Here is a 27,798-nt window from a genome sequence, read left to right as displayed (position 1 = left end):
TCTTGCAGATGTTTCATTACCCAAAGTATGTAACATAATCAGTGCTTATGATGGTGATGTTACCTAGTTTGGGTAATGAAACATCTGCAAGAAAACAATCAAGCTCAGAGAGCACTGAGTACTTCTCATCAACAACTTCACCTGTGCAGTTTGGTTTGATATATAAAGCTGGATTTCATCAGCATACTGATGATACCTAAGCCTTAACTAATGGGTGATTTCACCCAGCAGTTTCATAGATGTGAAATAGGAGAGATGAGAGCATCAAACCCGCAAACCCCACCAGTGAAAAGCCATAGACATGATCTCTCTACACAGTAACACTGACTGAAACTGACTCTTGAGAAAGGAGGTTAATCACTGCCATACAGTGACTCCTAAGCCCAACAGCCAGGTCAGATAGTATCAAAAATTGTTTGAGAGATCAAGGAGCACCAAGATGGATGCACCCACACCTTGTCAAAAAATATTTTGAACTGATGCTTATTTAGATAAAAGATGAGAAAATAAATCTTAAGATTTATTTGTATCAGTGCACTGGGATTAAGAAATAATTAATTCAAATTAGAGATTGTAACAAGAATACAATTATTAACAAACATGATTTTTCAAGTGTACGAGAAGAAAAATAGAAAGAGTTGATCCTAAAATGGGCCTCTATTCACCTAATGGGTTGTTTATGCTTTTTACTTTTCCTTATATTATCTTGCATATGAATAAATGTTCAAGAGGCGGTAGAGACAGTAAGGATTTGGGTAATCCTGTTCATGAATGTCAAACATGTTCCATTCACACAATCAAGATTTAAGGCATTGTTTTAAGACAGATATTGTGGATATTCTTAATTCTTTGTCCTGGAATCTTGTTGTAGATAGTTGCATGCTCCTTAGGCTAGATGGTGATGCTAATTTGTAATTTCAGCCAGTTAAATGAAAAAATTGTTTAAAAAGTTTTATTTTAATTTTCAATGCATGCCCAGAAGATTCCCCCAGATATGTACAAACCACTATTTTATATAACATCTATTTTATTTATTGTCATATTTTCTTTCAAACTACGTAGTATCAAGGTAGCTTTTAAATTCAGCTCATTCTTTGCTTGCAATTGTTTTAAAAAAGAAACTCTTGGTGTTTTCTTTATTTTTGTTTTTTAATTTCAAAAGTGCTTTGTAGTTTTTCTTAACTACCTTGACATGCTTTGAGTAACTGTTGGATATAAATTATAGTGACAATAAGACTTAGGGGTAATTTCAAGCAATGCAATATTATCGATTATTCATTATTAGAAAGATAACAAAAGTAGTAGATTTTCTGAATATAGTGTATTTGAAAAGTTGAGAGGCTACTAAAATGATTTATAAAAGATTAGGGCAGTGGTGGCGAACCTATGGCATGCATGCCAGAGGTGGCACTCAGAGCCCTCTCTATGGCACATGTGCCATTGCCCAGCCTTGCCTCTTCCTGTGATCCCCTCCTTACCAGCAGCCCCCCTGGAGGAGAGTCACCTCTAAGCGTGGCCCACGTGGAGCAGTGCAGCCAAGGACATGGCAGCCACGCAGCATAGACAAGACTCTGCCCTCACACCCCATCACACACAGTTGATGCTGCGGAACGCAGGCAGAGGGCATGGCCGCAATGGTCCTGCTGGGCTGCCTGGGCGATCTGCGGCGGGCCCTGGAGGTGGTGAGTGGCCCTGCAGGCAGGTGGGGTGGGTGCAGGGCAGGGGGTGGAGCGGGGGCAGGACCAGTTTTTGAGCACTCGGTCTCTAAAAGGTTCGCCATCACTGGATTAGGGTTGCATTTTTATTGCAAGTCAGGTACATTATAGCTGCTAGTTACAAACATCATCTAAGAACTTTCAAATAATTCTTTGTTTGCCATAGAACAAATTGCCCACTAACCAAAGACTTCCTGTTTATATAATCACAATTCCATTTTTTCCATTTTTTTTCAAAAGCGGAGTAATAGTAAAGAATGAGATGCAGTTGTTTCTTGCTATTCTAAAATGTTGTTTTCATCAAGATTTTATCAAAGAAGATTCATCAAAGAAGTTTTCTAAACATTAAGAAATTTTTCTACCTTTCCTAAATATTTTCTTAAAACAACCATTCTGTTCTAAAAACAAATTACAAAGTTATTGTTTGCTTCTGATTTAGTAAATGAGAGTTCTCTCTGCACCTGAAGTTTCAGACCCAAAGTATACGTCTGTCAGACCTGTACAGAAAAGCTCAGCTATGGAGAGGAATAGTCAGTATCACTTTAATTGAAGGTCATGGACTCAAAGCCATGGACTCAAATGGGCTGAGTGATCCATATGTGAAATTTCGGCTGGGACACCAGAAGTACAAGAGTAAGGTAACTTTTGACTTTCTTAAACTATTTATTCGAGACTGGTAGAATTTTTTAAATGTAACTTCAGCACTTTTTTGTTGAAATTGCTCTGACTATTATGGTTCATTGCAGACTGGATTTGGCATTTTTATCCACCTATTGAGTCCTTCCTAAGGACCTAGGATAGACAGATATGGATGTTTGATGGTATTACAGATATTGTCACAGGATGTAAGCTGTTCTGAGTAAGGCCACCTTTTGCAATTGACTGATGGTGATTTTGTCAATGTCAAATATGTTCAAGTGGTGATCCAGTTGTTCTGGAATTGCACTCAAGGCATCTATTGCTATTGGTACTACCTTTTTGCCAATCGTTGTATTTCTATTTGCAGGTCTTGATTATTATATTATTATACTACTGCAATAGTGAAGTGTTGATTAATCTTAATACTATGCAATGTTGGAACTTTAGATTTAAAGCTAGTGACTTACTAAATCAAATCTCCAAATACAATTATATGATTTTAGACCTCAGCTTAATCAGATACTTGAGCATTGGGCTATATTCCACAAAATACAGATAAATGTTGGGTTCTGCAACAAGAAGTACAGGAAAGATGTTGAAGAAATGGAAAAAGTACAGAGGAGAATACCAACGATTATATAAGGTTGGATAGTAAACCTTGTGAAGAATGATTAAAATAGGGGTGTCAAACTGCCGGCCCGTGGGCTGGATGTGTCATGCCAAAACTGCTGGCAATGGAAAAAAAGTCGTGATACGTCACGTGATGTGAGTTTGACACCCCCGGATTAAAAGAACTAGATATTTTCGGATTTTAGAACATAAAGCTAAAAGAAGACCTAATGGTAGTCTTCTAATATTTGAAAGGCCATCACAGACAAAAGCATGTGGATTTGCTCTCTGTAAATGTGAAGGTAGGGAAGGGGATGGGGCCTGAAGACCTCAAAGATTAATCCCATGATTTGTATGAGTCCATGTTCTTACTGGCTTTTAATTTGAAAAAGAATATAGATAGTTCTCTATTTACAACCACAATGGGGTCCAGAATCTCAGTTTTGAGCAAAGTGATCATTAAGGAAGACACCATGTGACTGCTTCACTCAACAGTAGCAATCCTAGATCTTCCAGTTGCAGTCATTAAGCAGCCACATAGGTCATTAAGCAAAGCACCAGGAAGAGGGTCTGGGCCTCCCAGGCATGGTGAGGCACAGAGAGGACCTGGCCTTCCCACTCTACTGGGGAGTCCTGGGCCCTCTCCCCACCCACCAAGGAGAACAGTTGTGAGAATGATGGTATTTGCAAGCTTTTTTGCTAAATTTGGAAATCCCTTAATGCCCTGGTGAAGCAGATCTCAAATCTGGTGAAAGTACTATAAATGTCAGGGTTCTGGAAAACTCACTAGCATTTCCCCAAGATTTGAGGACTGTTCCTCTAGCATGCAGGAGGATTTTTACTTCCCTGCATAGAGGGGAGAGGAAATTCTTTGGTATGCTGGGTAAATAAACTTCAAACTCCAACATCCCCTCTACTTTCAACCTACTCTGCAGTTTTCCCCATTAACTTTCTGGGGAAGGCAGCAGAGAAATTGCAAATTGTGACCACATGATTACAGAGCACTTGCAACTGGTCATAAATGCAAACAGGTTGCCAATGTTTCAAAATGAGGTCATGTGACAGTTTGAACTGTGTTCCTGTCTCATATACTATTTTGGTCAGAAATAAAACTCTTAAGCAATAAATTAAATGATACATTTTATGTAGTTTTTGAGAATTGAATGAGGAATGTCCTATTTTATTTTTTATGTAACGTTTCTTTTTAATAATTCAGCTCTTTTTATTATAGGTTTTTTAAAGGAAAAAAATACTGAGAAAAGAAATTAATTTTTTATGAATGTCAGATTGAAAAAGGTGTAACATCTGTTTCATCTTTCTGTCTCTAAGCAAGAAAAAGTTAATCTATTTTAAGAGTTTGAAGGAGAAACAAACTAGAAACTCAGTATATTAGTTCTTTTGTGATGTAAAAGGCGAATGTGCTAAAACAATAAATAATAATGCCTTGTTATAATTTTCATACTTTTTTGTGTGTTTTGAGAAAATGTTAACATGTTTTTCAGTGACCATTTTAATAAATGTGGACAAATATTGTATTTCCTGCTATCCAGAAGAGAAATAATATTTAAATCCAAAACTAAGTAGGTAAATAGATACCTGTTAAAATAATCAAAATAATATTTTTCTTGGAGATAAAAGGCATCATAACTCAGAAGTATTTTTTTAAATTTTTTTCTTTAGATAATGTCAAAAACTTTGAATCCCAGGTGGAGGGAACAATTTGACTTACATCTTTATGAGGAACGAGGTGGAATTATTGATATTACAGTATGGGACAGAGATGCTGGCAAAAAGGATGATTTTATTGGCAGGTTTGTCTACAAATAACTTATAGTATGAGAATGAGCTTTGAAGAAGAGAACATATAATTTTGAATTGCTTGAAGTAATTTGTTTTGTATTTAAAAGATGAAATAACATTTAGAAATTGCCTAATTCTGTAGGGAAATAGTTTTTGTAAATTTGATGGAAGATCTTATTAATTAAAAATCATCCCTTTTCAAAATTATATTTCAAAAGAATTAGGTTGCAAGATTAGGGTTCTGTTGGTAATATTTGATAATTAACTCAGTTATTGGCTATACAGTACTTTCTATCTATCTGACATATATATTACATTGGAAGTTGGAATATGATCTTTGAAGATATAGGTTTTAAATAAGTAGATAGGAATAACAATAGCACTTAGACTTACATACTGCCCCATAGTGCTTTATAGGACACTCTGGGCAGTTTACAATGTCAGCATATTTTCCCCAACAATCTGGGTCTTCATTTTACTGACCTCGGAAGGATGGAAGGGTGAGTCAGCCTTGAGCCCCATCAGGATCAAACTCCAGGCTGTGGGCAGTTTGCCTGCAATACTGCATTCTAACCACTGCATCATCAGGGCTCCTCAGATAGATGTAGTTCTTGAAGGGAGTCTATCTGTTTGATTTTTTTTATTCCTAACAACTTTTAAAATTAAATTGGAGGTAGTAGTACTTGAATTGCTTGAATCAGCTTAATGCCTCAAGGGCTTTGCCTGACTTTGTTGTCTGTGTTTCATGCTTAGGTTAGGGCTTTGCCTATTAACAGTTCATTATCAGCAAGAAATTTGCCACACAGGAATTGTAAATAATGTGCAAAGATAGGTCTATTTCTACACTCACCTCCATATCCAGATTATAATGTTCATATGATACTGATTTCTGGAGCACAAAATCTGCTTATCCTTTTCCTTTCTGACTTATTAGGTGCTAGTTGGGAAATACTTCTAAAATTCTATCTCTTTCTTCACTTCTTCTTATGGCTGGAATAATCCATCTCCTAGATGGAGGTATATCATTATAAATTGTGATTCTAGAAAAAAGTGTGGAATGTGTAGCCAAACATTATATGTTTCACTCTGAACCAAGGTTGGATAGATTTCAATTACATCTCTGGTTAAATGCCAATATTACATATGTTGAAATCTGACCGATAAGACTTTTAATCTCCCTGTTTCCCTCCCAAATCAAGATTCTCCCCCCCACACACACACTATCTAAAGTAATTTTTAGAACGTGCGAGCAGAGGCTGTAGTGAAGAGGGGAACTTCATTCTTTGCTGCTCAGTCAACAAAAGGAGTTTGGTCAGCATTAGCAACATATTGGATTCCCTGCTAATGAATTTTTAAAAGTTATATAAGGAAGTTAAAAGTACATTTCATTTCTAGTACTCTGTTTTCTAACATTTCAACTTCATAGGCAGGAATATGATACTATAAAATATCTGTTTTGCTGAATGACAAAATAGATGAATTTGAAGATTTCATCCTGAAAACAAATAAATATCATATGGTTCATTTAATGTAACTGAGTTCACAGTATTTCATAGCGTTGTTGTAAACTTAATGACATGTTAATCAAAATGTTTGTTTCTAGGTGCCAGATTGACCTGTCAACTCTAAGCAAAGAGCACACTCACAAGCTAGAGCTGCCTCTGGAAGAAGGCGAAGGGCATCTGGTACTGCTGGTTACATTGACTGCTTCAGCCGCGGTCAGCATCTCTGACCTTTCAATGAATGCCTTGGAAGACCCAAAGGAACGGAAAGAAATCCTAAAAAGATATGTATGCAGCATCTTTTTTTTAACTCTTTTTTGCATAAGACTACAGTGATAAACAGTGAAATGTAAAAGGAAAACTTACCTACTTACTTACTTACTTTTTTACTTGCTTACTTACGTACTCACTTACTTACTTATATGCTGCCATAATAGTCCAGCTCCCAGTAGCTAACAATAAAACTATACAATACAGTTTTACCAAATGGTAAAAAAAGGGGATGAAATCCTTTTTCCACAACTTCCACCACTTACAGTACTCTGATGTCCAAAAGAGCCCACAAGTCAGAGTTCTTCTAGATAACCACCCCACCCCACCCCACCCCACCCCAAGAGAAACGTTATGGTTAAGAACCCAACATAATAGGTACTAACAATTGTTAAAGTCACTTTTCTTAGAATGTCAGTTTAGTATGGCAACCATAGTTGTCTCTTCTTCTCATCAGCCTGTTGCTCACTCTATTAGGACTATATATATAGTAACTCATCTGTATTAACTCTTGTGGGTAGCTTTCTCTAGTTTATGGTGATAAACGTTCTTTTTAATAAATAAATAAATATAATTTAACTTGATTTTATTTTTTCACTGAAATGTTAACTTCTTGTTATAATTAAGACATTTCCTTACTGAACATTGCCAACAAATAATGTCCTTAAGTAGCTGAGGAATTGAATTTTATGTATAGATCAACTTTGTCGTTATTTAAAACAAAATCTTTCCTTCAGGGATTTGTTCTATTAGAATCAGATGTTTTTAGTAGTTTAGAAATCTAACATAAAGATATAATAAGGATACTGAATGTTTAAAATCTGGATTGAACATTTTGAAAAATATCCTGTCCTTGTATCATAGAAACAGTTGTGTAGTTTTAGTAAAGGAACAGCAAGGGGAGCTCTTACTCCAGCTTTTATTAATATTGGGTTCACTAAAACTGATTTTCTAAACACAAAGAAGAAAGAAGAAAAGCTATCTCCCCTAAAATTACAAAGCTTTTATTGTATAGGTTTGTCAGGTGTTTAAAAGTTATCTCTAGACACTGTGCATTAAGCTAAACTCTGATTAACAGAGGGCTGTTTAATTTTTTTTTGTTTTTTTTAAATATTCCTATTCTGTGGATGACATCCTCTCAATAAGTGAATTTAATAAAGATGTACCTTATCAGACTGTGCAGATAATATGAAGTGCTAGTACTATTGCTGTACAATATTCTTCAAACAGATTAGCAGGATGTATGCTTCAGCAAATTTATTTTATCTATCTCAACTGAATCAGCTGTCTGCAAGTACTTGTACACATCATACACCAATAAAATTATCATAAACACAATTTAATAGAGGTGACTTAGCCAGGCTAACCATTATATTTTAAAAATCAAGTAAGAACTAAGAAATGTACTAAACAATCTAAAAATGGTAATGGTAATGATTACCAGTATTATTTCAGATTTTTAATCAACTAAGGCAAGCTGATCTGTCAGACTATCTTGGGAGATAAATGCATTTCTCAGATATTAATTTTAATGAAATATGCATTTTGGTCTCTAGTATATCAGAAAAATATGAAGCAAAGGATGTTGATTGTGATTATCTTATAATAATAAGCAAATAGCCAGTAAAACATAACTCTTGGACCTACATCTCTTTTCCCCCACTTTTTTATTAGTTTAAGCAAATTTTAATAGAGAATAGAAACATCATTTTTTTAAAATTACCAGTATGTTTATTTCAGATATTACATTGTTTACCTACAAGCTAAAAAACTTGGTTCATCAACATGAGCCATACATAGCTGCAATAATTCTGGATTCGTAGTATACAGTATATAGAAATAGCCATGTCCTACATATTTTTGTAGCAAATCTTTATCCCTGCATATTTTACAGGAAATCTTCAATATTAGTGTTGTTATCCTTCACTAAATATGAAGTAAATATTATTGGATAACTGACAAATTTATCATCTTTTTTACTCTAAAACTATTTATAAAGTTTTATTTTTTATTTTTTAAATATTTAGAAGAAGGTCTTTCTATTTAAAAATGTATTTTGCACTATTTTTGAGACTGAAAAGAGTAAATGCACTGACCCTGCCATCAGATCAAATAGTCTTGGAAAATGACTCTATTACTGTCATTTAACCATTTGTAGCAGAACATCAGAGCCCTACAAATTAAAGAGGCATTACTGTTTGAACCATTTTATCACAATTGTATGAAAAGATTAATTCCTTTTGGGATGGGAGGAGGGCCGTAATGGGTAGCAGACCAAAAGAGAGATTCTATGACCTTTTCAGAAAGGGTATGCTGAACCCCTGCTCCCCCTTGTCACAGTTTAAAAACCAGAGAAGCTAGTTTAGTGAAGAAGTTGTTAGCATTCCATTTTTATTATGACATTTCACAGTCATCCGATTTAATGTCCCTTGACCGGATTGTCCACCGTGAGACGATGGGCTTGAAATGTTATTTAGAGCATTGATAAAAGGTGAGCAGTTATAAGATGACAGCGAGTCATAAGGCTGGTGGTGTGACATTAATTTTCTCCATAACAGAGATGGAATAAGACGTCATGGTGACAAGCTGTCAATCAGTGCTGGCCCCTCAGTGTATCTTGATGCCATAGGATGGGATATTGGTTCTCCCATAATAGAGCTGAACTGAGATGCTCTCACTGACAGCTGCTGCAGCTATACAGAAAATATATTATACAGCCTTTCATTAAAAAAATAAAGAGGACTCATCTCCAGAGCATTTCAATCTTTTCCCATCTATTGAGGGCTGAAAGGATTCACAGCAAATCATAGATTTCTGTGCTATGGAAATTTGAAGCCTCCAATACCATCTGGGTTTTGAGGCCTCCAACAGTCTTCATAAATAAGATGACTGATAATCATCTCATAAATCATTACTTTAAGTTGCATGCTTAAAGTAATGTATTAAAGTCATTTGCTTTTCACAAAATCCTACAATAATCTGCAGTATGTCATTGGCTAAGATTGTCAGAAACACAGTAAATTGCTTTAAATCAGCTGACTAGCAAAATCTAAAAGTTCAAACTATAATTATCCCACTGGCAAATAATAGTGGGCGAAATATTGCTAGATCTTTTTAAATGAACGGAATGTGCATATAGGTGAAAAAGTTGACTTTTGCTTTTGTTCTGTGTTAACAGGAAATGCAAGACAAATGCACTTTCAAAGCAACAAAAAAGACTTTCAATTTCACCATGCCTGCCTGCTTACCTCCCTTGTTCAACATAGCAAGGAACTGGAAAATATCTGTATTAAAATACTAGGATTGACAAAAAGAAATCCCCAGACCTTTTTGAGAACTATAATAGTGTAAATGATAAGTAATGACAAACAGCATTTTTCTGTTGCTTTCTTTAAGAACCAGTTTTAAACCATATCAGGAAAATAAAGGGAGGGAGAGGGGGAGATTGTCTCTCTGATTAAGCAAATTTCTAATAGGCAAATATTGTGAAATTAAAAGTTAACAGATATAGTATTAGTGATCTTATAGAATACTAGAGCTATCTGAATATTGATGTGCTATATAAACTACATTGCCTTTCATCTGTGAGATGTATATTGTGGGCTATTCGTCTCATTCTTATTTATAAATGGGTCTGTCTAATACAAGGTTAAGATTTCAATTTTTTTCAAGCAGAAAACATTTTTGTTAAACAGAATACGATTAAGAATTTAAATTTTGCACCATAATGGAAAAGAGCATTAATTCAGACATTAGTTAAAATCCAGATTTGCTACTTTAATGGGATTTAACCTGTTAAAATGTTTAGAAATTCATTCTTTACTTGCTGTTTCCTGATTTTAAAAAAAAAAAAATACTATTTTTTAAAAAGACAACACTTTTATAAACTATTTTAATTATACTGTATAAATTAATGATTATATAGTAGTAATTATAAATCTATATAGTAAATATAGCTTTATACCATAATAACATATGAAATTTGAACACATGCTGTCTTTACGCAATTAAAGCTTATAAACAAATTAAAATAATTACTATTTTATGAACAATATGAGGAAGCTGTAGGGAATAAAGCTAAGTGGTATAAAAATATATTTATGTATTTTCATGTATGCATAATTTTAGTTTTGTTACAGATAACTCATAAAAACACTCCAATTTCTAAATTATATCTCAAGGACCTGCTAAATCTCTGGTTTGTAGAATAGAAATACCTTATGACCAAGGTGTCATCATTTAATATAATTCTGGGGCACTATTCCAATTAATGATTTAAAATAAACAACAAACATTAAATATCATCTTTTTAAATTAGACATTAAATTATGTATTTGGAATAGAACCGAATATTTTCTCTACTGAATGTCAACTAATGTTAAGGAATAAAAGTGGTATGACAGGAACCAGTGGTTTCCATGCCAATGGGGAACTAGATGAACATAGTTCAAGTGCCTTCCAAGGCTATCAAGAGATCAGTCAAATTCCTGCTGACTGAGGAAAGTTGGAGAAAAAAGCCTAGAAATTAAATCCAGAATCCATACATATATAAAAACTTTGACATCTGTCTACTACAGTGGAAACATATCTATATGTTTCTTTTTGAATTCTTTCTTTTTGTCTACAATCAAAACTAATGCCTCCAACCTTGTTCATGAGCCTTCTGCCAAGTAAGCCAGTTCCAGAATAAAGGGTTGAGTCAGGCCTAAGTGCACAGTTAGGATGTATTAAAACATATATAATGAAAGCCATTAGGACAACTTAGAATATTTGAGAGGGAACGATTTCCTCATATTTTGCTTTATTTATGACTTCAGTGTAACTTCCTAAATTTTGTGTATATTTCTAGAATCTAATGCAGATGTTTCAAAATATAAAGGATGTGGGATTTCTCCAGGTGAAGGTCATCAGAGCAGAAGGTTTGATGGCAGCTGATGTTACAGGCAAGAACTAATTCCATTTTTATGTTAATCAGTACCACTGACTAATTTTATAACATTACACTTTACAAAACCAAAAGTATAGCAAATAAAAAAACTGAATTTTTCTAGGTTTTCTTCTATTCTTGCTTAATGATGAATCTTTTAAGAACATTTTGCAAATAAATTTGTATCTGGGCTTTTGAGAACCCAAATTCTTGCTTGACAGAAAAGATGAAACAAAGCAATCACATGGCTGCCAAAATATTTTATTCTGAAAGCCTTCAATGAATTACTGTATGTACAACATAATTACATGAAATGAGTTAAATCTTTATCATGTTTCCATGTCCATATCCCTTCCTGCCTTTGGGGACCAAGCCCTCCAGGACTATATCCATTCTTTTTTTCAAAATGTCTCCTCCATTTCCCAAGCTGTCCAGGCCCTCTATCATCTGGGATTGGATCACCCACTGCATTCCTTCCTTCCTGGTGACTGGGTGCTCATGAAATCCTAGACTGATTCCGGTCCCCTGGCTGTGGAAAGGATCCTTCCTCGTCCTTCTCATGACCCATATGGCTGTCAAAGTTGCTGGCATTTGCACCTGGATTCACCACTCCTGTCTCTGATCCTCTCGAGAACTCTGATTATCATTGGACTGTAGCCCCTGATGCTTCAGTTGCATGCCAAAATACAAAAGGGTGGCTAGTTTACCAACAGCCACTCAGTGATTTGTCATAAGCACTCTTTTTCCACCATGTGACTTGATATACAAAAAGGCGGCCAAGAGGGTATAATAAGGGAAGCAAAATTTGAAGCTCATAGAGGGTCAGTCAATAAGGAAGATCTTCCAGCAAATGCCACCCAGTGCAACCAGGACGTGCAAAAACCTTGGAACATGAAGGCAGCACCCCACCCCACCCCAAAACAAATGGAAGGACAACAAACCGCATCTGGGTCCATTTTTGGGGGGTTTGCAGTATCAACACACATATTCAGAATATCCAGATCTGGACAAAACTCTTAAATGTTACCAATTACTGGATCTGTGCACACTATCCCTGACCGGCATTCGGGTTGGTCATTGAAGCAGTCCTATTGGAAGCCCACGGTTACCAAATCACAAATGGTACGTGTACCAAATACAAATGTTGGAAGATGTCTGTTCTCCATAATAAAAAAATAATGTTGCAAAGTTAGGGGCTTGTATCCAACACTGAGCAGTGACTTGCCTCCAACACTTTAATTCTTCCTACAAATATAAACTTGGTATATATGCTTGGTGCGCCATCACCTGGAAAGTCAACCGCACTTTATAGGAGGTGGCACATAAATGCAATCAGGCTTTTCGCATTAAGATCAGTAGGGATCATAATCCATTGGTCCTGTGCAACTTGTATGAGGCAGTATCAGCCTGGGGTCATATGGACCACTACGATGGCTCCATCAAATGAAGGATACTTCATAGTAAGTCATCCCAATTAGTGGTTCTTATGTGGACACTTTGCTTATAAATTATCTACTGGTTTTCTGGTTTGGGGCATGCACTGTGGGAGTGATTTTTCCCTCAGATAGGATCATAACAGCACCATGACTGGAATTTCTGCATCTGCAATAAATGTGATGTGGATCACGTTGAGCACCATCCCATAGTACAGATTTTGGGAAATGTTTTTGGCAGAGCTCTACTTCCAATGTTTAGAGTAGGTTTCAATTATGAATCCATTTTAGAGTTAGGGAATTGGACAGGTACAACCATACAGTTCAGGCATTACTCCACCTGAATAAGAAGCAAGGGGAAATTATAGAAGTAGTGATGCAAACTCACTAGGCCTTGGATGTTGTCCTTGCTGCCAAGTGAGTTGTCTGTACATTAATTCATTCTTATTGTTAAAATTGCATCTCAAATTATCAGCATAAATAGTATAAATCACACCATCTATCTCATGAAAAAGGAGATCCAGAACAGACCCAAGGATGCTGATACTGGCCTCTTCTCTGGACTATCCTCTTGGCTTACTAGTTGGCTATCTGGCTGGGGTTGGTTCCTATAGATTTTTTTGGTTATCCTTTTTGTCATCTTCCTTACATTCTTCTTCTGATATTGCATACATTGTCTTCCTCTGGTCAAGTCTGCCTGCCCTAACACCTGTCCCATTAGACATCAGACGTGTGACTCATATGCTGTCTCTGCTTACCCTGTCTTTGCTAATCATACTTCCATGTGCTTCTCAAAATATGAAAGGGGGATTATATTGATCAGAATTCTTATAACTATAATGATTGGTTAAAATGTTCTTGTGTTGAAATGGCAGAAATAAGGTTTAGGCCTTAGCAGGCCCTTGACATTGTGGAAAATCCCATAAAAAACCACAAGCGTGTGAGCTAAGACACAGGCATTTTTGTAACTGCTGTACCTTATCTACTGTATGCCCGCTTCCTATTATATCAGGGGTCCCCAACCCCAGTCCATGGACTGACATTGATCTGCAGCATGCCAGCAACTGGGCCACGCAATCAAGTGAAGCCCTATCTGCGGGATGCAGGCAGCATGCAAAATCATGCCCCTCCGGTCTGTGGAAAAACCTTTCTCCATGGAACCAATTCCTGGTGCCCAAAAGATTGGGAGCTGCTGTATTATATAACCAACAGAAAGCCAGCAAGAAATAAGAAATCTATATATACTTGCTTCAAACTACCTTCAGGGTTTTCCCAAACTTATGGGTGGACCTGTCTTTATTCAGTTGAATAAACACATATTTTTAAAGAGAGATAATCTGGACTCGTGTCTCTTTGGTTGCATCAAAACACACCTGATTTCTGCTTGACAACACCATGCTAGCTGTAAGTATGAGGGCTGGTTGTAACTACTACTCATTTGGCACTGTCATAAGTTGAACTGTTGCTGAATGAATGTTTCTTAAACAAGGACCACCTTTAAACTATTTTCATAATACTGTTGGATATGTGTATGCGTGTATGCCTTAAAGTCAGCTTTGACTTCTTGTGATCTCCTGGACAGGTTCCTGCAGGTTTCTTAGCAATGTTTTTGGAAATGGTTTACCATTGCCTCCTTTCTAGTCCTGAGAGAGTGAATGACTGGTCCAAGATCAGCCAGATGGCTTTGTATCTAAAGTGGGACTAGAACTTACAGTCTCTTGGTTTCTAGGCTGTTGCCTTAATCAAAACATCAGACTGACTCTTTTTCCTAATACTGGGCCTGGTGAAGTTCTGGACCTCAGATCACCACAGAGATTATCAGTTAAGGCACAGGTCGGCAACCTGCAGCTCCGGAACTGCATGCGGCTTTTTCAGCCGTCTTCTGTAGCTCCCTGTACTCAGCCACCATGTGCAGTCTGAAAAAAAAGTGCAACTAAAACAGTTCAACCAATCAATTCAAACTTCTCATGAAGTTTGAATTGATTGGTTGAACTTGTTTGGTTTGTGGGACTGCCCAGAAACCTCTTTCCTTCTTCGGACTGCATGTGGTCACTGGGAGGATTGCTGGAAAGATGTCCCTGGTAAGGAGCCGTGGGTGGCCAGTCTCGGGGTACCTCTTCCCTGCCCAGTGGGTCTCCCCTCGCCCTGCTCCGCTGCCCCTCTGTTAGTTGGGGGTCGCCGGGGGTCTCTGTAGCTTCCCCTCTCTGCCTGCGCCTTTTGGCCGTCTCATGGGCAGTGGATCCCCATGGTCTCTTTTGAGAGATTCCCCCATGGTGTCTGCCCGGCCCTTTCCCCACCTGCGTGGTCCTCTTGGCCGTCCTCCCGCTGCCGCTGCTGCCGGTAGTGCTGAGCGAGGCCAAAGCGGTGGTGGCGAGCGGGCAGCCACGCCCCTTCGGTGTCCTGCTGCCGCCGGCGGTCATGCTGAACGAGACCAAAGAGGCGGTGGTGAGCGGGCAGCTGCGCCACTTCGCCGTCCTCCCGTTGTCGCCGCCGCCGCCCTCAGTGCTGCAGGAGAAGGACACCTTGGGCTGTGAGTGTGGTGGGGCCAATGACGGGTTGTCTATTCCTGAGTTAAGGAATCTTGTAGATGGTTTACAGCTAATTTCTGTAGACTTGCAAGGATGATGTTTTCTAAAAACCTATCTAAAATTGCAAAGTGATTATTGTATAATCTCTGTTGGATCTTTGGTAAAAAGAAGTTTAACCTCACTCTAGGGAACAGATATCAGTGTCTCCACTAATAATGACAATGAAAAAAAAAATTTTGACTGAGATTTGAAGGAGGGGGAAAAGTTTTACTTTTTCTTCATTTTCGGTTTGAATCTGACTCAGGAATTCCCCTGGGGGGAGACCAGGCCCCTGGGGCTGAGGTACTGTGCGAAGAAAGGGGCTCAAATATAGACCTTCCCATCGTGCCTGTCAGATCTGGGGAGGCCGCTCTCAGTCTTTGGCACCCTTCCTCCCTCTGTGGCTCAAAGAGCCACTTGGACACATTTCCTACCGAAAACAAAACGCTGGGAGCCGCAAAACCCTTTTGATATCTAAAATGAAGATAACACTACATATATCCTTTTTTATCTTTAATATATGTATGTATGTATGTGTTTGTGTGTGTATATATAAAATAAAGGTGAAAAAGGATATATGCAGTTTTATCTTCATTTTAGATGTCAAAAGGGTTTCTCTCTGTGTGTCTCTTTCCTTTCTCTTTCCTCTCTCTCCCTCCCTCTTTCCTCTTTCTCTTTCCTCTCCCCCCTTTCTTTCTCTTTCCTCTCTTTCTTTCCTCTCCCTCTTTCTCTTTCTCCCTCTTTCCTCTCTTTCGTTCTTTCCTCTCTTTCCTCTCCCGCTTTCCCCATCTCTTTTTCCTCTCTTCTCACTTTCCTCTCCCTTTCTCTCCTTTCCTCTTTCTCTCTTTCCTCTCTTTCTCTCTCTCTTTCCTCTCCCCCTCTTTCTCTCTTTTCTCTCCCCCTCTTTCTCTTGTTCCGCTCTTTCTCTTTCCTCTCTCTCCCTCTTTCTCTCTTTCTTTCCTCTCTCTCTCTTTCCTCTCTTCTCTCTTTCTTCTCTTTCTCTCTCTTTCCTCTCTCTCTCTCTCTCTCCCTCCCTCTCCCTCTCTCCAGATGAGGAGAGAGAGAGAGAGAACAAAAGGAAGATGGTGCCGAATGGGCGGGGAGGGGGAGTAGGACAGGAGGCAGCGGCTCGGGTGGCGGCGGCATGGTGGCGGTCACTGCAGCATTGTTGAGGTTCCCCGCTGCCCCCCGGCCTGGCTGCCACCCCCACCACGTCCTCAGCTGAACAGGCGGGGAGGGGGAGCAAGATGGGGGCAGTGGCGGTGGCGGCCACTGCAGCATCATAGCAGTTCCCTGCCGCCCCTGTCGCATCCCCAGCCGAACGAGTGAGAAGGGGGAGCAGGACGAGAGGCAGCAGCTCCAGTGGCTGAGGCAATGGCATGGCGGCGGCCACTGCAGCATCGTTGGGGGTCCCCGCCGCCTGGCCCTGGCCGCCACCTCCACCACATCCTCAGCCACTTCGCCATTATAAGAGGAGGGCTCCAAGGGCGGGTGCACCATGGGCAGCCACACCAGCAACGGGGAATACCGCTGCGGGGACAGGGGGTCCAGACCCGCCGTCGGACCCACTGCACTCACAGCCCAAGGTCTCTTCCTGCAGCACCAAGGGTGGCGGTGGCAGCGGGAGGACGGCAAGTGCTGCCTCTTCGGCCTTGCTCAGTATGACTGGCAGCGGCGGCAGGACAGCAAAGGGGCGCAGCTCCCCGCTCGCCACCGTCACTTCGGCCTCGCTCAGCACTACCGGCAGCAGCGGCAGCGGGAGGACGGCCAAGGGGACCCGCACAGCAGGTGGAGAAAGGGCAGGGCAGGCGCCGCGGGAGAATCTCTCAAAAGAGGCCACGGGGATCCACTGCCCGTGAGACAGCCAAAAGGCACAGGCGGAGAGGGGAACTTACAGAGACCCCCGGTGACCCCCCTGACTAACAGAGGTGGCAGCGGAGCAGGGCGAGGGGAGATCCGCTGGGCAGGGAAGAGGCACTCCGAGACCGGCCACCCACAGCTCTTTACCAGGGACACCTTTCCAGTGTCACAATCTATTACTAATTAAAAATACCAGACACAGGACTCATATCTTTCTGAAGCTAAGATACATCATATGAATGGAGCTAACCATTTACCCATGGCTTTATGCTTCTCTACAAGTTGCCTTTTTCAGCTGTGAGAACTGATCTAATCATAATTGTTGAAAACTGATGGTCAATTTCCCTCTAATTTTGAGTTGGGATTCACTGTTTAAAAAGAACCCCAATTCTCTCCAGAACATTTCTCTGTACATATGTATGATATGATTTGGGCCTTCAACTTTTATCAAAATATGAAGAGCACTCCTTTTCCACCAAGTATTGCCCTAAGCAATCATACTCAGGTTGTAGTGATTATTAGTTCACTGATATTATACACACAAACACACATACAGAGCCTAGTGTAAGAAAATAGCAAAGTAAAAACTATTCCAATTTTTAATCTAGTCTCTGAAATAATTAAAATATTTGTAGAACATAACTATTACAGCTTTTCTCATGATCTAAAGAAAAACCTAGTAATCTAGAGCAGTAGTTTTCAGTTACTGTGTCATGGTACATTTGTGTACTGAGAAAAATCCACAGGTGTGCTGCATTGGTGAGCCATAAGTGAATGACGAAACCCCTTCTCCAGGGCTAAAGTGTCTTCATTTCTTCTCCCCAGTCCCTGTGAAGTTGCAAGATCTTTAGTTTCATGAATCAGATTTGAGAAGTTAGCACTTTTTCAGTGTGCCATAGAATGAAAAAGGCTGAAAATCACTGATTTAGAAGGAACATGTGTTTAATGGGTGAGGGAATTCATTGAGACATTTTTTCACTCTGATCTGTTCTCAGTCTGGTTAGAAAAATTTTAGAAAAAGTATTTGGGTCTTTCAGACAGTTTTCAAACTTTCCAGAAATTAATTAATTGTGAAATGATATCTATGCTTGTCATATAAAGTTCAACAGAAAGATAAAACGATGTTTCATGATAAAATATTTTCGATTTTTCATATATTGTTTTATATCCCACAAGGCTTCTTGTAATTGATAAATGTTGCTGGTCATTTTTATTGCTAGATTGCTTTCTGTATTTACATCTCTAAGCTTTGAATCTAATATTTATAATATCTTAGTTCATGTCTCAGCTGGTAGGAGCACCTGGTTGACCTATTCTCGGTTGGAGAATTAAACAAGGTCAGATCTGGTTTTTACATGGTTGGGAAACTTCCATGGAAAACCAGATTAATAGACAAAGCTACAGTGTTAAAAAAAATCATTCCTGAAATCTCCAAGAGTCAATCCTGACTTAAAGGAGAGTTTACTTTTTATTCCTATTGACACTATCAGTGAAAGAGACTGGTATAAATATAATTCATAGACATGAATGCACAAATACTGTGCTGTAATAGTAAAAAGATTTGTATGTGTAGTATGCCTATCATTATAGACCACATAAATTATACTAAGACCTGCTGATAATCAGCAAGTCTTATTCTGAATTAACCATGTTTGATATTGCTATAAGACATATTTATATTTGATTTTTTTGTTACTCTTATTATATACTATTAATTGGTAGCTATTATTAACATTTCAAAGGAAGTTATTCATGATTTCCAGTATTCCATTCCAGTATCGACATAACAGTAATACTGGAGTAATGATGCACTTTATGGAAACTTCCTGATTCTTTTTACTATAATAATGTAGCATAGCTTGTATGACTAACATGCCCAAAATAAAGTTCTATCCCTTAAATATTTTTCAGACATATTTTTAGATATGGCACCATCATGTAATAAAAATTGTGAAATCTTTCAGTAAAAACAATTCTATAGGACCCTTCTCTTTGATTTTATTAATAATAACATTTATTCTCTTCCAGTGAAAGAAAGAATCTTGGTAACCAACAAGATGTAAAATAAATGAATATCGTTTATTAGATTAATGGGAAAGAAAGTTACAGAGTTTTTTTGTTTGTTTACTAAAACAGCATTTTTGAGTCAGTTAAAATGGATACTATCCTGAGAAAAATTAGAAAATTACGGGATCCAATTTGCCATGGAGTTATTAAAAAAAGAGCTAATCTTTTTCTTCCCTTTTTTCCTTTGAGCGATTGATATTCTCCATGGAAATCTATAACTTTTAAATGAAGGCCACCACTAAAGAATAATTAATAGAAATCATCACAGAAAATATCTACAGATTTGATTAAGACAAATCCACAGCTTAAGATGTTTAAGAAGTAGCATCTTAAATTATTTTAAAAACAGAGTATTAAATATAAAATACAACAAAAATCTTTTTATAAAACATTTTAATAATGGCTGATTATCGTATGTGAAATAATTATTTAGCTCTCTATTCTTTGTACGTTTAATAATAGCTTGTTGTTTTAGTGTTTTCATGAAGTGTTCATGTGTTTTAATTAATATTGTTGATGAAAGATTATTGCAAAAACAAGAACAGGAAAATGATGTCGAATCCTTGTTTTTACTACTGCTAACTGAGTCTTACTTTTGTTAAGAAATGAAAACACTGAAACTCATTAGTGGAACCTGCATTTGACAGGCTGCCTAGAAAACAGTTTATTTTTGCTATCTCTGGGTTTTAATTAAGATGTGTTCAATTATAGTCTCCTCACACACACACTTCCCCTGCTTTCTATGTCACAGACGGGTGATCAGGGTGCTTTCAGATGGTCCAGCCCATGACTTTGACCTTCTGCGCAGTCCAGTGTTCCCTGGGGAACCGTTCAGCTCATGAGGTCTGATTTCACACTTTCAGGATGCCTCAGCTCTCTTAACAATGACAGGGAGACAAAGCCCTTTAGAACATGCCGCACAGGGACTTGTTTAAATTGGAAACTAGAGAGGAGTCAAGGAACGAGGTTATGGACTACAGAATAGTGCTTTTAATAAAGAGCTCACAGCTCTGGTTCAACTCAAAGAGGGTTACTTCTGTACAATTAATTGAGTCATTTATCTAAACCATCTTAGGTGTCTGATTTCTCACAGAAAGATGCAGATGAGATATGCACAGAATGAATTTTAACACTGACTGCTGTGGGAGTTTTAGTTTGCATTAAACCATGTATTTGTTTTTTCCCCATGGTCTTAATTGTATATGATTTTTAAAAAATTAAAACTGTTATTGGCATTAGGGAAAAAGAGATACAGCTGGAAAGATATATCCATTCTCAATGCAAGCAAAATTTCTAGAAAATAGTGCTCTTTTGCTAATGTTTAGCAATCATATTCTTATTCATCATGCTATGCTCTTGAAGTTAGCAGCTGCATAATGCATCTCAGACAATCTCCATTCATGCCCCAACTTTAGTTAATAGGTAGCATCATGTTTAGCTGAGTCAGAGGAGTAGAAGGTTTCATGTTAAGTACTGGAGGTAGCCCGTAAAAAGCTTGTAGGCAGGTTGTCAGCAAAGTAAGTAAGTCAGCTTGATGGCATTGAAGACATTCAGATAGTTCCATGGAAGATACACCTATCACTGCAACAAAATTCAAAGCCTTTATTTGAATCCAGTGCAGATCTGATTTTATGTAATCTACTGTCTGAAATTTGGAATGAAGGTAATTAAAAATAAATTAAGTCATAACTGAGTAATTGATTTCAGCTGCCTCTTCTGTCAGGTTTTTTTTTTAAGAGAGACCTACTCTTGGCCACCTTCTAGATGATGCTGAGTCTTCAGTGGAATAATATAATGGTGATTTTTTTTATTTGGAATTTGACCATACTCACATCTTAAAGAGATTTTTGGGGTATTCTATGTAGAGACAGTGCAGTCCACTTTTAATAACAGATTCTGTAACCTTGAAATGGTCAACCCTTTGCTGGACCAATCCAAAAATGATCCATTTCATCTTGTTGCTGGTTCTGGAGCATGATTTGGATGAATCAGAGGAAAAAAATTGTTACCACATTTTTTTTAAAGCCCCTTCAGGGGTGCATTTTTTTTTTTAAAAAAAGAGCTTTGTTGCTAACAGCCCCTACACCCCCCACACACATTCACACACACAAACACACACCCTTTTATTTTTTTAATCCCTACCTCCAGGAGTTTTCAGTACAAATCCAAATAAAACATTCTCTGTATCTTTAGAGCAAAACTGTATACATGTTTCATCTCAACATCATGTAAGCCTGTTGCTACAATTCTCTAAAGAATGAGAATATTATGGTCATGTGCATTGGGAGTGAAGGAGGAATGATATATTCCTCTCCCTGCCATTCTCCAGTATCAAATTGCTAGGAGTCTATTGCAGTATACAAAATAAATAGATCTCACATCCTGTGTTTCCAAGACTTTATTGTAACTCATTGGATCTGAGAAGATTCTTCAGAGGCTTGTCATGGCTGCTTGGGTTTTTGTCTCCAGGACACATGCTTTTTTAGGTCACTTCTGCAGCATTCCCAAACTTCTAATAATCCTTTGGATTCAATTTGAATGAGAACAGCTTTACATCCTCTCACTTTATCTGCCATCCACTCAATGCCCAAAAGGTTGCCATCTATCCAATATTAATATAATAAGATGTTGTGATTGATAGAATGGCCTTAAAGATCACTTTGGAGTGATTGATGGGGTTGATCTTTCTTTATTGCTTCTATAGATGTTTTAGATATGTTCTTAGTTTTATCTACTCTAAGCTCATATTTTGGGAGTGTGGTGGCTCACCTGATTGGAAGGTTGGGTTGACAATCAACAAGCTCACATTCAAAACTTGAGTGCTGCTGTGTGGCAGGGTAAGTTCCTGTCAATCACTTCAGCTTCTGTTCACCTAGCAGTTTGAAAGCGTGCAAACAAAGTAATTGAATAGGTACCACTTTGGTGGGTACATTAATGGGGACCTGAAAGGAGCCCCCAACCAGGCGTCCCCTAGGCAACAGTCATGTCATCAGCTAATCTTTTCAACCTGGAAGCACCTCAGTGTTTTGGGCATGAAAGCAGCAGCAGCTTCTATATTCGTATGAGTACAAATGTGTACAAAGAAATAAACATTGGTCATTTGGGATCTGATAGAATTTTTAATGTAATCTTTACTTAAAAATGCACAATATGTGAATAATTGAATGCAAGCATACATTTTTAGAAAATATATACAATTATGAGTCTATATGAGTATATGAGTCTATACAATGCGGACTGGAAACTCGATGGAATTATGAGTACATGCAAACTTGACTGATTTACTCATCTCTTCTGATGACATTTGAAAGTGACTTTTATTCTTATGGTGCAAATAAAGTGAATAATTTCTGCTTATATTTCTAAAATACAGTGTTATACATAAAATAATATGCAGGAATATATAGAGCTTCTTGCAATTCTGCAGCAGTTCCAATTGGTCATTGCTTTGTTATGTTAATTTCTTTAGGTAGCTGGGCAGTACTTTCCCTTCTTACCTTTAGCTTTGAGAGAAGAAGAGAAAGAGGAAAATATTTCTTTCTTTAGTCTTTTAGGAAGCTAGGATCTTGATCAAACTTCTCCATGCAGTTGTTTGTGGTCAATCCTTTCCAGTGCAATTTCAGTCCTTTGATCAACCAGGCTGATTGTCAGATCAAACCTTCCAATTGTGCTTGCTCCTTCTGAATTCTCAGTCATGCATTCTTCTTTTTTCCAGGGCATCCAGCCAGTAAACGCTCAGCCCCACCCAGCCACCCCGACTTCACCCCAAGTTAAGAGATTACAGGGATGTAGAGTAGTGTTTTGCCTACCGTGTTTTCCTGAAAATAAGACCTATCCTGGAAATAAACCCTAGCTTGATTTTTATGTGTGCGCCTAATATAAACCCTACTCCCAAAATAAATCCTTAGTTAAGACTCCACCCACTCCGTCCCACTGACTGGTTGTATGAGGTGAGTTGAGGCACAGATGTAAAAATCAAACTAAGGTGGGGGTGGGGTTGTTACCTCAGGGCCCCTGCAGCCAGGCCTCCCATGCCCTGATACCTGCCTTTGCGAGAACAGCAGTAGCAGCACTACCATCCAGGAGGAGCCTGCATGGCCGCTGACCTACTTCTGGTTGTTGGCAGCTGCTTGCGGCAGGAGGCTATGTGGCATATCACACCGGTGCCACTGGTTGTGGCAGGATACCATGTGGCACATTGTGCTGGTGCCACTGCTCGTGGCAGGACACCACATGGTGCATCCTGTTGCAAGCAGCAGCAGGGGTGCGATGTGCCATGTGGCCTCCTGCTGCAAGTGGCAGCATTAGCATGATGCACCATATGGTGTCCACAGAAGAAGTCAGGTAGTGGAGCGACAGGTGTCAGAGTATGAGAGACCTGGCTTTGATAGTCCTGAGGTAAGCAGGTAAGACATCCCCCAAAAATAAGACAAAAGGAGGCAAAAAAATAAGACCAGGTCTTATTTTCAGAGAAACACGATATATAGTTCAAGGCAACTTCCAGAATGGTAAGATATCCAGTAAAAACAATGTTTATTTGCTAATGTTTGGACCAAGCAGGAAAAATAAACACATTTGCTAGGAAACCATTCATAAAAATCTGTATCAACTAAATACATTTTCAAAACCTGTTCAAATATAGGAAGGGAAGGGGTTTGGCTGAGATACCTATGAAAGGAATGTGAACAGCGGGCCAGATCTTACCATTTATGAAAACTCCATTTTCACAGCATGCTTAATCAGAGAGAAAGTAGGGAGGATGTTGTTTCAAACTAGAGCCTAATTAAATAAGCTGCAAAACTAATATAGGGTTGTTTGAAGCAACTTAATTTCATCCAGTTAATCATGTTGTTGGAATTATGACTTCCCCTCTCATTTCCAAAACATAGATGTGTGAAATTATTCTCATCAAAATTACTAGGAAAACAGGTATTCTGTGTTTTATTGATGCCTTTTTATTGAAACATCTGTTATCTCTCAGTTATACTGTAGTAGTAACATTTGGAAGCTGAACTGATTTGCTTATATTTTGGATTTTGAGGGTTGCTAATGTAAGTCCATTGTGACAGCCCTGACAAGGAAGTGGTGTTTTCCCTTCATCATACCTAAAAAGCAAAGTGATTTTTAAAAAAATCTTATTGAATTTATTCATCTATTTAAATTATATGCATTTGCTTGTTATCTTAAGGTCTGATCATAGAATACTAGTTGCCAAAGCTGCTTATGCAAAAGAACAGTTGTTTAGATTAAGGAATCAAAACTTTGGATATCAGGCTAAGGAATATCCATTTGAAATTTATTAGTGAAATGTCTAGATGATTTTTCTTTAAAAGATATGGAAAATTACTATTGCCTCTGCTAACAGCACTTGCAGTAATTCTAGTTGATGTTATCTGGTGTGTAGACTTTGAAAAAGAAGCAAATTGGCTGAATTTTTAATCTTGTTGCTTAAAAAGAATTCAGGGGTCTAGAAATTTAATAAGCAATTTGGCAATAGGATGAGGAAAGAAGGAACCACAGGATGTAACCATATGGGAATACCTTGCAAAACAGAAAGTTTAGATAGTTCAGTGGCAGAATGTGGCCTTTCATTTATTTAAGTTTATATCTTTTCTATTCATAGATAGTCCAAATAATTTTCAGTTCAAATTAAATGTAATATTATTAAACATGCAAATCTAATGCTACCTCAAGGATTTAATGTTACGTTCTTTTAAAAATGAAGTAATGAAGTGAGCTGTATGGATTTGTGTTTTAATTGTATATTAATAATTGTTTGGAAATAAATACATATTTCTGATGTTGAACATTTGTTTGAAATATTCTTGCTTTTTAAAAAAGAAAATAATTTTTATCCAAAAGGCGTTAGTACTAGAGGTGAATTCTCAATATAAGCCAAGATCCAGGGTGTTTTGAAAGATAAATCATGGACAATTATTTATATCCAAATTAATTCAAAGTACAGTGTACAGTTATAAATAGTAAAAAGGGGAATCTGTGATAAAGGTAAGAAGAAAATTATGCTTGTATGTTTAAACCAACACACAGATTTATCTGACAAGTGTAAATGGGGAAATATTATTAATTTATGCTTAATACAAAATTATGTAGAATAAATTATGTTTTGAAAACCAGTTTGGTGTAAATGCTAGGTGACAGGTTGAAAGTGGGGAGACTAGGTTTTAATCCTGCCTTAAGCCAAAGTCAGTTCAGTGTCTTTGGGCCAGTCACTGTCTTTTAGCCTAGAAAACATGCAATGGCAAACCACTTATGAAATCTTGCCAAAAAAACTTCAGAAGCCTTTCCAGAAGGACCACCTGATGAAGAAAATATGCTTTATGAAATTCAACATACTTAAAGCAATTATACCATACCATTAAACTTAATATTATGTATATTAACCTGTGGTGGAATCTAAATCAGTGCTGCAGTATGGAAAATGATTAATTTATTAATAGTTTTATCTACATAATGATTGTTTAAGGTATGAAACAAATTACAAATTATCATTTTTTTTCCAAAACAGTTTTTATTAGTTTTCCATTTTACACCAACATGGCTTAAGAACCCACGTGGAGACATGGTGATCATTTTATTTATTTTATTTATTTATTTATTTATGAGACTTATATACCGCTTTAAGTGCAAGCACTCTCTAAGAGGTGTACACCAGTAAGCAATGTATATATATATTTACATTGCCCCCAACAATCTGGGTCCTCATTTTACCTACCCCGGAAGGATGGAAGGCTGAGTCAACCTTGAGCCGGTGAGATTTGAACCGCTGACCTGCTGAACACAGTCAGCTAAAGTGGCCTGCAGTACTGCACTCTAACTGCTGCACCAACTCGGTAACAGTAACATGATAAATATATGCACAATATTTCTTAAAAATTTCCCTCTCTATCTATATAGGATATTATAATCAAATTAATACATTTTCAGATAAATTCATTCATTACTATGTCTAACCATCAACTCCATTAATCAGCAAAAAGTTTTCAATCTATAGAAACCTATACTTTTTCGCACATTTAGACTTAAACTTAAAGAACTCTCCATTTATTTAAAACATTATAATCAAATTAATATATTTTTAAAACCAAATCATTCACTAATATATCGATACATCCAGGTTAAATAATTAAAAATAAACTAACATTCTCTATTTATATTGTTATAGGCTCATTAAAACATTTCTAAAACAAGTTTTCATTGAATATATCACTCTATATAAATTTCATTAATCAATAAAAATTAACAAAAACTCATTGACTATCCCTAAGATCCTGTATTATGCTTTCTTAATTTTACAAATATTTAATCTTAGACTAACATATTCACTATTCAGGTGCCCCGAGTATTTTCTTATTTAAACATTATTAACTCCAAAACTAAATTCTTCTCTTTCTCACCAATATTCTATTTTTTTCAATGCTTCTCCAAATCTCCAATGATTAATTCCATCTTTTCCCATATTTCAGTCCTTTTCTCATTATACCATCTCTAATATTAAAAACATATAAAGCCCTTTTAACAAAGTTCAAGTCCAAATCAATCCGGGTCGCTATGAAACCTTTACCACATTACTATAATCAAGTTTAATATTTATATCTTATTCTAGGTTTCTTTCTATTCCAAATAGGTTTCCATAATCGGGCCTCCACCTGCCACACTATACACACCAAAAAGGAAACTCCCATTGTGCATTTTGTTAAGTTAGTATAAATGTTATAGCTAATCTGAGTAACTCGTAGCAGAAAATCCTTTCCCCTTTCTTTTAACATCGGATAAATTTCAATTAAAATCCTTTCTTTTATATCATCCTCTTTGATCAGATTTTGCTCTACTTCCCATGATTTTTTCTCTATCACAAAGTCAAATGGCGTCTGCAGGCCAGCTTGTCCTTCTGAAGTAAAATCCTCCATTTCCTTATCATGAGTCATTTGTCCGTTGGTATCAAGTCTTTTTTCCAGTATCGATTGATAATCCAACTATGAGTTTACTTCTTCCAACTCGGTAAGCGGAGAACAAGCCTCTTGAGCATAAATTGATGTTTCACTTAATCCTTGTGCTTTGCCTTATCGATACACAAAGATCTCCTTTGAGCAAGCAATTATCTTCTCCGTATTTTCCAAAATTTTGTCCAAAATATACTTAAAAGTAAGATCTAAACCGGTTTCCTCCATTTTTATCATATTTAAAATCCTTATCCTTTTGAGGGAGACTATATTTGAAAAACAATCACAATATCAATCTCCTCCCAGGTTCCTCGTCTTTTTCCTTTATACAAAATGAAAGCTTTCCCGGTGAAGAAAAAGTGGCAAATACAATTAATAGTTTCATCAGAAAATGTCTCCCATAAAATAATCAAGATTAATCAGATATACAGTCCTTCTGGACACCATA

The 27,798-nt window shown here is 37.4% G+C and overlaps 1 protein-coding gene across 4 annotated transcripts in view; it reads left to right on the top strand.

Annotated features, from left to right (window-relative positions):
* MCTP1 (multiple C2 and transmembrane domain containing 1) overlaps window positions 1–27,798 on the top strand; it is a 123,880-nt gene that overhangs the window by 50,343 nt on the left and 45,739 nt on the right. For all 4 annotated transcript variants that reach the window (XM_039342518.1, XM_039342517.1, XM_039342519.1 and 1 more), the window contains exons 7-10: window positions 2,183–2,353; window positions 4,644–4,774; window positions 6,367–6,553; window positions 11,385–11,478. In XM_039342518.1, the coding sequence (XP_039198452.1) occupies window positions 2,183–2,353; window positions 4,644–4,774; window positions 6,367–6,553; window positions 11,385–11,478 (583 nt within the window). The remainder of the gene's footprint in view (window positions 1–2,182; window positions 2,354–4,643; window positions 4,775–6,366; window positions 6,554–11,384; window positions 11,479–27,798) is intronic.

This window comes from Crotalus tigris, unplaced genomic scaffold (assembly GCF_016545835.1).
Source record: "Crotalus tigris isolate CLP2741 ecotype Arizona unplaced genomic scaffold, ASM1654583v1 scf7180000017794.702064, whole genome shotgun sequence".
Lineage (NCBI taxonomy): Eukaryota > Metazoa > Chordata > Lepidosauria > Squamata > Viperidae > Crotalus > Crotalus tigris.
This window is presented reverse-complemented; position numbering and strand designations above follow the sequence as displayed.